The 10,829-nt window shown below is 42.7% G+C and overlaps 1 protein-coding gene across 1 annotated transcript in view; it reads right to left on the reverse strand.

Annotated features, from left to right (window-relative positions):
• Positions 1-10,823, reverse strand: part of Herc2 (HECT and RLD domain containing E3 ubiquitin protein ligase 2) — a 215,642-nt gene extending 204,819 nt beyond the window's left edge. The window contains exons 1-2 of the mRNA XM_004644472.2: positions 10,701-10,823; positions 10,317-10,419 (exon numbers count right to left, since the gene is read on the reverse strand). Of these exons, the coding sequence (XP_004644529.2) occupies positions 10,317-10,419; positions 10,701-10,720 (123 nt within the window). The 5' untranslated portion in view covers positions 10,721-10,823. The remainder of the gene's footprint in view (positions 1-10,316; positions 10,420-10,700) is intronic.
• Positions 10,824-10,829: the final 6 nt, after the last annotated feature.

A 10,829-nucleotide genomic window follows, 5' to 3' on the forward strand; every position in this document is an offset into this window, starting at 1 on the left:
AATATTAATATATAAGTATGATAGATCTTAATGGTATAATAAGCCAAGATTCTAAGTGTAAAAGACAAAAACCAAAGAGATTTTTAAAAACAATTTAGACTGGAAATCCTATGAATTTTATTTTGTAATACGCTTGCTTATTCTGTCTTTGCAAAGGATCTAGAATTAACTGCACTCCAGCAGCAGTGAGCACACTCAGCACCTAGACGCTGGTCTCTAAGCACCATTTCCCACTAACAGGAACCGCTCCTGGGAAAAAAGGCTAATTCAAGAGCACAGCAGACAAGGTGAGCCTAAAAGATCTTATTTTCTTTATTTAAAAAAAAAAAAAAAAAAAAAAAATGGCTCGTGGGACTCCTGGCCAAACTTACAGTTTAGTTTCTATCGGCACATCTGCAGCACATGAGCCCATCCCTCACAGAGTCTGTGCTCCTGTACAACATGGCATAATCCTTTCTATGACCCCTTCTGCACCCGCTCTCTCCCCTCCCTTCTTCTCTTGGTCCCCTTCCCTTTTGCACATCCTGGCCAAATTTAAAACAGCATGAGCACCAAAAATCTGTAAAAACAATGTGATGGACAAAACTAAATTACACTGCATGAGTTCATAACCTCAAAGAAAAAACAAAACCGCCCTGGCTTGTCAGCGCATGTGAATGAGAAAAGGCTTCCCAGAGCTAACAATCAGCAGAGCAGAAAAAGGGGTGTCAGAATACCCAGGGAGCTGGGTGTGGTGGCACACACCTGTAATCCCAGCACTCAAGGCTGAGGCAGGAGTCCTACAAGTTCAAGGCCAGCATGGGCTACACAGTGAGACTCTTGTCTCAAAAAAAAAAAAAAAAGAGAGAGAGAGAAAAGAAATGCATTCCGAAAACTTCAGGTGCAAGTAAAGCCATCTTCTGTAACACAAAATCTTAAGTGAAGAAAGACGTGTGTGTGCACACCCCTTAGGGAAAGCTAGGGCCTTTTCTCAGTTAACAAGCCTACTAGCTCCATCCCCATCATCACTCTGGCAGCACTCTCCGGTGAGGCAACCAATATCCAGTTCTTTAAAACAGCACAGGCAATGAATGTAATCATGACGTACTACAAACATGTACTAGTAAGAAAAGTGTTTAATATTGTTAATGAAGCAAGAACTGAAGGGCATTTTATGCCTAATCTCAGTTGCAGATATCTTCTAGACTTTTTTTTTTTTTTTTTGCGGTACCAGGGATTGAACTCAGGACACTGCGCTTGCCAGACAAGCACTTATTCTACTGAGCTATCTCCCGAGGCCCTCTTCTAGACTTTTTTTTTTCTTTCTCTTCTAGACTTCTAAAGACTTTCTCTAACCCTATCCTGTACAAGTAAGTGTTTGTTTGTTTGTTTTTCTTTTCTGTAACCCTAACCTGTAAGGTTACCCTAACAAGTAATTGGTTTTTTTTCTTTTTTGAAGTGGCCCTATGTTGCTCAGGCTATCCTCAAACTCTTGATCTTCCTTCCTCAGCTTTACCAATAGCTGGGATTAAAAATGTAAACGAATGAGCCTTGTTGTGCAAGTAAATGTAGCATCCACTTCTGTTCAAAGCAACTATGGCAGACCAAACAGTAAAAGGCTAGAGAGTGCCAACAGTCTAGCCCCCTGGGATACACACACCCACCCAGAGTAACTCCCTTTCCCCAAGTGTGGAAGACACTCTGTTGTAACTACATGCCGCTGGTCCTATGACAAGGTGAAAGAACTGCACACAGATAATTAAGGTTCTGAGTCAGACGTTTTCTCATTAATCCTGGGGACCTGCTGAGGTAAAAGCCCTGCAAAGAAGAACTAGGCTACTCTACACAGACGTTCAAAAAGGGCCAGAAAAAAGCAAGTGGCTAGGGTGCCAGTGGGGGAAGAGGCCTCTAAGAGCACAGGACTTCAGACCTCCAGCCACAAAGAATCCAGCTCTGCCATCAAGGACCCCAAGCCCCACATGAGGACACCGACTACAAACAACTTGGCTGCAGTCTATGATACTTGACACAGCAGGCTGAGCTAAGCTGTGGCCAGGCTCCTGGCCATGGAAATTACCAAAAGTGTGTGTGCTATTTCAAGCTGCTAGGTTTGCAATTAATAACTTGTTATGCAGCAGTAGAAATGCAATTTGCAGCCAACTCAGTTTCCACAGAAGCAACAGCTTTCTCTTAGCACTCTTATTCTAGCTGTTCACTTTAGTTACAGGAAAACTTGAAAGCAAAACAGGTGACTCTTTATAAAAGTACTAACAGGTGAGAGAGGTAAAAAGTAAGCCTTTTCCCTAAAAACTGAGCTGTAATCACTGAGGCCCTGAGGTCTGAAGTAGTGGAGTGATAAAAGGAGGCAAGTCAAAAGCTGCCACTATTGGGTGGCATGGTGGTACATGCCTGTAATGCCAGCACCACTGCTGCCAAGCCCAAAGCCAGCCTAGGCTACATGGTAAGTTCAAGACCAGTCTGAACTGCATAGTGAGACCTGTACCACCCCCCCAAAAAAGGAAGGAAGGTAAGGCAAGCTATTAGTGGGGTTCAATCTGCCATGTTCCAGCAATTATATACTACCTTAAGAACTCAAAAGAATCCATGATCTATACCTTCAAGTAGTAATGCAATGGAGGTAGGCAGTAGGAATAAACTAAAAACAAAATGAATTAAGAGGCCACTATCAGGGCCGGCCAGATAACTCAGAAGACTAAAGCACCTGCTTAGGCAGAGTGCAGTGACCAGGGTTTGACCCCAGGCTTGCCATGCTGGCCCCACCCCCAGGCAGGCTGAGATTGCCATTGAGACTAGGCGTGGTGGCACAGGCCTGTAATCCCAGCTTTGGAAGGCTGAAAACAGGAGGATCACTAGGAGTGTGATCTATGTAGTAAGACCCTGAACACCCTGTAGACCCTATACCAAATACATTAAAAAAAAAAAAAAAAAAAAAAAAACACTATCAAGAGTCAAAAAAGAAATAACGAGACCCTAAACCAAGGAAGGGAATTTATCTGTGGTTGAGATAGTCAGATCGGATGGTAGGAGCAGCATAGGAATGAGACTCAATTGAGTTTCAGTCAAAAAGTCCCCAGGTGGTGACATCTTTAGCAGCTACGGCTTAATGGAAGGTCCTTAAGGTACTAGAGATATGCCTGCTTGGGAGGGGACTGGCTGTAAGTGCCTTATCTGTCTCTTCCCTCCTACCTCCTAGATAAGGAGATCTATGTAGTAGATAGATGTGCTCCTTTGCCATAGGCCCAAAGTAATAGGGCCAATCCACCAGGGACTAGAAGCTCCAAAACTGAAGTCAAAATAGATCTTTACTTTGTAAGTTAATTATCTCAGGTATTTTAAAGAAGGCTGAAAAAATCCATGAACATGAACACAAGGTCTTCCTAAGAAGCTGAAAGAAGGGTAGTGGATGGGGAAAAAAAAAAGTCAAGATATATCATATGCAGGTATAACTTCCCTATGACAAATGTGACCATTATGTATACCTAAAATGTACCCATAAACATTTTTTTTAATGTAGTCTTCCCCATGTACAAAGGGTATATCCATCCAGATGTCAGCAGAACACTCAAGGCCAGAGACTGAAATCTAGGAGTTATGACAAATGGGCAATAGACGAGGCCTAGAACCAATACCACCACCCTTGGATAGGCAGGGACCACAATCTTCGCTCCCACTGCAACCTGTGCCTGCCTCCCATGGACTGAACTCCACTTATCAGTGTTCTGGGATGCAGTCCAGGTAGAGCAACACTGGAACTCAGAAAAGCTATTAATTAAAAAAAAAAAAAAAAAAAAAGGCCAACCAGATAGCTGAGCGGACTAAAGCACCTGCTTAGGTAGAGCGCAGCAGCCAGGACTCAATCCCAGGCATGCGGTGCCAGCCCTGCCCCCCAGGGTGCACCGAGATGGCTGAGTTACTTACTTGGATTCATGCCTCCTTTCCATCTTTGGGTCACTGGTTCCAGACCTCCGAGGAGGCATGAATCCAAGTAAGCAACTCAACTGCACAGTTGGGACATCACACACAGCTTACAGCAGAGGACAGTACTACATTAGTAGTGAGACTAAATTAGCCCAAGAGTAAAGGACTGCTGAGTTCAACCCTGGGCTATATAACGATTCAAGGCCAGTCTAAGTTTACATAGCAAGACCCTGTCTCAACCCCACCTCCCTCCACCCCAAAAAAACCATTAGTAACTATTCTACTCCAGTTTGAAAATTTGGAAGTATTCGCCAGATAAAGATTTTGAACTAAGTCTTGAAAAAGTTACAGCATAAATGAGAAAGCACAGTAGAAACTAAACTCTTAAAAAAAACCAGCTAGTACCTTGCTCTGGACCCCGGTTTTGTGTATGCCCAGGAAGGCACTCCGTTCTAGTACTATGGAAATGTGTTATCATTCTCATCACCCACTAACCCCTGAATCAGCAACTCACAAGTGCAAAGGTGAACCCGGTGACCCTCCGGGCTCACTCAACTCCAGGCCTGGCCAGAAGTGGTAACACCCTTGCAGAACTCATGCATCACAGCACCTACAAGGCTGTCACTCTCCGCACCTCAAGTGCAGCTCGTCCACACCACATGACCCCTGTCCATCTGTCTCCCCAGCTGAGGTGGGCACATTTGGGGCAGGGTCTGTTTTTCATCCTCATCTCCCTGGCACACAGCACACTGACAAGGCACACTTTCCAAGAGATGTTTGCGGTGGCACACACGTAGCCCCAGCACTAGGGAGGCTGAGGCAGGAAGATCATTGTGAGTTCGAGACCAGCCTATGCTACAAAGTGAGCTCAAGGCCAGCCTGAACTACATAGTGAGACCCTGTCTCAAAAAGACAAAAAATAAAAAAATTTTAAAAAAGAGAAAGAGAGATGTCTGTGGTATAAACCAATAAATCAATTTTTAAATAAGTCTTCAAAACTATTGCTATACTACTGTATGCATGCATGTATGTATGACTCCCAAAAAACCTGTAATACTCAAATAGCCCTGATCATGCTAATATGGAACAGGATAATTACAATAATATTCCACAAAAAAAAGAAAAGCCTACTTAACCCCAGTTAATACATGAAAACAGGGAATATGAATGCATACGCAATTCAAAAACTTTAAAAATACACAAAGAAATTATAACTGAAAAGCACATACAGAAAAACTATTTAGAATTATTAATTATTTTTATTGTAAGGGGGCACTTGAAAATTACTAAAGTTATATAATTTTAAATTGGGAAAAAATCATTGCTTTATCCTAACTTAGCTGTGGCATTCTACCTAAACTCTAAAGCTAATGAGGGTGGTCATGGTGGCACACCCCTGTCACCTCAGCACCCTGGAGGCTGAGGAAGGAGAATCACTGAGCTCCAGGCCAGCCTGGCTACACAGTGAGTTCAAGGCCCATCTCAACTGCATAGCAAAATCCTACCTGGAAAAGAAGGACCAAAAAAATGTTAATTAGATAACTTTTAGATAAGATAGAAGTTACACAAAGCTATTTATTGCTTTCTTGTCATTCTTCCATTCTCTGTCAAAGTCTGACAACTGAAGGGCTCAGGAGATAGCTCAGCGGGATCCTAGTTCGATCCCTGGTACTGTATGCCATGCCACCTCGAAACCGGGTTGGTGGTTGGGGAGGCTGAGGCTGAGGATCACTGCTAGCCTGAACTGTGTAGCAAGACCCTGTATTGAATAAATATATAAATAAAAATTAAATTAAAAAAAAACAAGTTTGACACTGAAAATGGCTTCAGTTGGGACAGATATAATTACCCCTGGGAAAGTACATTCATACATTCTGTCTTTTGGGTTTCTTTCTTAAACTGAAACAGCAGAGTCAAGCTTCCTTTTGAAGAATTCATTATATTAATATCAGCAAAGGAACATCCAAAATAGCAATGCTAGGGCTGGGGAGATAGCTCAGTGGCATAAGCGCCTGCCTGGCAAGCACAAGATCCTGAGTTTGATCCCTATTACCAAAAAACAAAAGAAGCAATGCTACATAAAGCTTTCAATTAGCCTAAAAAATGTCATATACAAGAATATAAGGGCTGGGGATATTGCTCAGCACATGGCTGTCAAGTGCAAGGTCCTGAGTTCAATTCCCAGTTACCAAAAAAAAAAAAGGACTTTTTATCATGGAATTTGTAAACAAAAATTTTTCCATTAAGGAAGCTATATTTGGACATTAGAGATAAATAGCACCTCTTAGAACCCAGTCCTAAAATCATCAATTAAGTTATTTACATTTATCATATCCTTATTTCCACTTTTCACTAATCAACTATATTATTAGCAAAAACCCCAAGACAGAATGACCCTCCACGTTTACGGGTACACTTTTAATCTACTGATGTTTCTAAATACAAAATAATGATATTTACATTGAATAAATTTTAATTTATATTCAACAAAAAATTTGCTTCCTGCAGCACTAGGAGTTGAACCTAGAACCTGCACACTTAGCCCAGTCCTTTTTTTACTTTTTATTCTGAGATTTAGAGATAGGGTTTTAAATCATTAAACTGCCAGGCCTAGGTTTAAGCGCCCAATCCTCCTGCCTCAGGCTCCCACAATGCTCCCAGAATCACAGGAATGCACTACCATGCCCTTTTACAGATTGGGGGGGTGTTTGTTGTGTTGTTTTGTTTTGTTTTGTTTTCCAGGGTGGTGGTGCTAGAGATCAAACCCAGGGCCTTGGGCAGGTAAGGCAAGAATTCTACCACTGAGCCACAACCCCAGCCCTACCATGCCCTTCTTAAATATTTTATGCTTAATCATAAAATTAAGAAAAATAAATGGTCTTGAGTTTAATTACTGATATACTCAGTAACTTTTATGGGATTTATTGAAACTATGCCAAGTGAACAGAGAGCTATTCACAAAGGCCACGTGCCATATGATAATCCTGAAATAACAAAATTACAGAGATGGAAAACAGATGAGTGGTTCCCGGGATTAGAGACTGTGGCAGATGAAGAGTGGGTGTGACTACAGAGGTAGTACCAGGGAGGTTATTTTGGTCATGAAACAGTTTTATACTCAACTGTGGTGTAGTTACCTGAGTAGATGCATGTGGCCGAAAGGCACAGAGCTATGGAGTACAGACTGCACCAACAGCAACTCACAAGTTTTGACACTGTAACCACAGTTACATAGCATATAACCACTTGGGGCGTCTTGCTAAGGGTACAAAGTGACCTTCTATTTTCTTTGCATCTTCCTCTGAATCTATTATCCTTTCAAATAAAAATTTTTAAAAATTCCTCTATGCATATCTAATTTCATGTGCCACTTCACAGAACCCAAAAACAGAAACTGTAGCAAATTCATCATATAGCTGATGCAAGAAAGAAGGATATTAATTATTTCCATTCTGGACCAATACTCAGAGATATGCCCTTACTCTTGCATAAGGATTGGCAAATAAACCGGATGTAGTGGCACAATCAAAGCACTCACGAGGCTGAGACAGGAGGATCACTGTGAGTTCAAGGCCACCCTGAGTTACAGAGTGAGTGCAAGGCCAGCTTGAATTGCATAGTGAGACCCTATCTGAAAAGGGGAAAAAAAAAAACAAAAAACTGGCAAATAAACATACCAATGTTTTAAGAATAAAAGGCTTTTGGGAGTCATGAGTTGTTTTTTTGTTTGTTTGTTTTTCCATAATGGAGACTGAACCTCAGAAGCACTAATCAAATCCCCCCCTTTTTATTTTTGACATTTACTAAGTTTCCCAAACTGAATTCAAGCTTCAGTCCTCCTGCCTAAACCTCACAAGTAGCTGTCATTAAAACGTGCCCATCTTGTACTATTTTGTGTAGCTCCTGTGTTTCTTTTTAAGGGTTTTTTGTTTTTGTTTTTGTTTTTTTTGTTTCTCGAATGCCTTCAGGGCACTTTTGGCCAGCGGGAGAGTTGGTTCGAACTCCAGCAACCTGAGGCTGACAGCTTTGTGGAAGCAGCCACTTAAAGAACTGAGCTAGGGCCAGGCCCCCAAAATGGAATAAGGGTTGTTTTTTTTTTTTTTGCTCTGAATGCCCTCAGGCGTGGTTTGGCTGGCTGGAGTGTTGTGGGAATCGAACTACAGCAACCTGAGGCTGACAGCTTTGTGGAAGTAGCCACTTAAAGAACTGAGCTATGGCCAGGTCCCTCCTGTGTTTCTTTTTGATGCACTGAAAAACCAGCAGTCATAGCAGGCAGACCTTCACAACAATAGTGATGTGGCTACTAGCACTTTGAGCTCTGTTACTGAAGAGAGTAAGTAGTAAAGGAAGCTAAGCATGGTGGTGCACACCTGTAATGCCAGTACTCAGGAAGCTGAGGTAGGAGGAAAGTAGGAGTTTGGGGCCAGTCTAAGCAATATAGTGAGTTCAAGACCAGTCTGAACTATGTGTCTCAAAACAAGAAACAGAACTAGGTTGGTGCATCTTCACATCGATAGTCAGGAAGTTATGGAACAGTGTCTATTATAATACAAACACATTGAAAACTTTCATTTCCCCAAAACTTTTCCTTTCTAAAACTTACTTAATATCTTGTGCATTTCAAACAAAAGTAGCTTGAACACAGAGTTCCTAGGGGCCAGGAATGTAGCTCAGCAGCGCAGTACCCGCTAGCAAGTGTGAGACCCTGAATTCAATTCCCAGTACAAAAAAAAAAAAGAAGAGTTGCTAAGTCCTAGAAATACCTTTCTACGCATACATGTCTTTCCCACATAGTATTCATTAACCAGATGTCGATTCTGTTTCCAACACAAGAGTCCCAAGTAGGGTGCCCCTACTCCGGGTAGAAAAGCCAGCCCTAACAAGACAGTGTCAGCACGGAGATTTTTGTCCACAATGTGGGTCCGAAAGAAGGCCCTCAAAGAGAAAAACTACATCTAATTCCTTAGGATAACACAACACCCATTCCTCACATTTAATAAGCAATGCTGGAGAAATTATATACAACAAAAGATCGCCACTTTTTCCATGCTAAATGCCTCCAATACATGTAGCACATTTCTCCTCTAGTGTACCTAATCCCTTCACTTATCTCTGGGTGATGCTTGGAAAACTTTTGTGTAATGTTCAAAATGTCCAAGAAGGGCCAAATTTTGAATAAGACACCCAAGTAATAACTACAACATTAATTCTTGACCCGATCCTGCGTAGTCTTATCTATACCACTACATCTTAAAAAACTCCCATTTTTTTAAAATTTTTTTATTTTATTAATTAATTTATTTATTTATGGGGGGCAGCTCAGCCCACCAGGGGGCGGGGCTGGCTGGCATGTGGTGCTGCTGGGGGATTGAACCACAGTCCCTGTGCTCTGCTTAGCTTAGGCTTGTTCTAAGTAGGTGCTTTAGACCACTGAGCCATCTCACCAGCCCAAAAAATTCCCATCTTTAAACTCCCATTTTTCACAACACAGTTCCAAAAATTTTTCTCTCATCTCTACTGACACACAACATCTGTTTAAAAAAGAAGAAAGAATTACAAAAAGGCAGTAACACTCCACTTCAAATATCTAGGGTCACTACTGCTTACAGACCATCTGACTCCTGATAAGCAGTCGTAATGCATATAACACTAATATGAATCACATTACTTAACAAATATTTATAATGATTAACCTCGAGGAAGAGAACAAGATATGCACTACAAAATATCTTAGACACGTCTTTTTGCTGGTGATACAATCAAATTCTGAAAGTTTTTCCAAACCATTCACAAAACTACTTTAGGAGTAAAGAATCACCTAAGGAAACATTATTGTTATTATTTACTGGATGATTTTTAGGCAGGTTGCAATTGTCTTACTACAGCAAACATTAGAGTCTGAGGCCTGTGTTCCGTTTCCTCATGTTCCCAAGGCGAACATCTGAGCACTCCTCTTAATAAAACCTGTCATAACCACAAAGCAAACAGCTCTGCTGAATTACAGTTAACTCTCCTCTCTTCAAAACACAGACACAAGATCCCATAAAATGAGTCGCTGCAGGCATGTCAATCCCATGTCACAGAACATCTCAAAAACTACCAACATGAACAGTCATCAAGTCACTGTTTACAGTGACAGATTTAAATAGTAATAATAAACAGGAACAAATTTTGCACAACAAGATCTCAAGTTTCATGCACCTACAAAGAACGGTAACTAAAATACTGTCGCACACAATCTGCCAAAACTGCCATAAACAATTTATACACAGGAAATAAACTCGCTATTCTAGTGAGATAAGATCCATCGCCCCCTACGCATCCCCCAAAAGCCTTGCCGAGAAACTGAAAAGGCGGAGGCGGCTCCACGCCGAGGCACAGGCGTGACAGGTCCCCACCTGTATATCTGTTTTCAGCCATTTGGAGTCCAGTCGCGCCTGGGCACCCAAACAGAAGGATTCAGAGGGCATCTTTCCTGCGGGTTCCTCCCAGCTGCCAGGCCTGCAAGAAAAACGGAAACGCTTCAGACTGACTCCAGGCTTCTGAAAATCCACAAAGAGCCTCCCGCAAGGTCTACTGCGGCAGCGGCACGGGGAGCGCCGGGTGGGGGAGGGGAGCGGCGAGGGGCGCCGCGGAGGACGAGGGCGCGCGCGGCGCGGGGAGCGGAGCCTGTCCACCGGGTGGGACGCGCCGGGCGCGGAAACGCCAGGGCGAGCCCCTGAGCGCGGGCGGGCCCAGAGACCGCGGCACGACGTCATCCCCGCCCGACCCGAAACACGCACGCACACCGCACGCCCATCATCTGAAGACGCCACCAGCGTGCATCTGCGCCGGGTCCGTACCGGCGCGAGGGGCGTGAAGCAAATTCAACAAAAGTAAGTCTGCAGGAAAATCCACCAAAAAATCACTTG

The sequence above is a fragment of the Octodon degus genome, unplaced genomic scaffold, assembly GCF_000260255.1.
Source record: "Octodon degus isolate 3935 unplaced genomic scaffold, OctDeg1.0 scaffold00199, whole genome shotgun sequence".
Taxonomy (NCBI): domain Eukaryota; kingdom Metazoa; phylum Chordata; class Mammalia; order Rodentia; family Octodontidae; genus Octodon; species Octodon degus.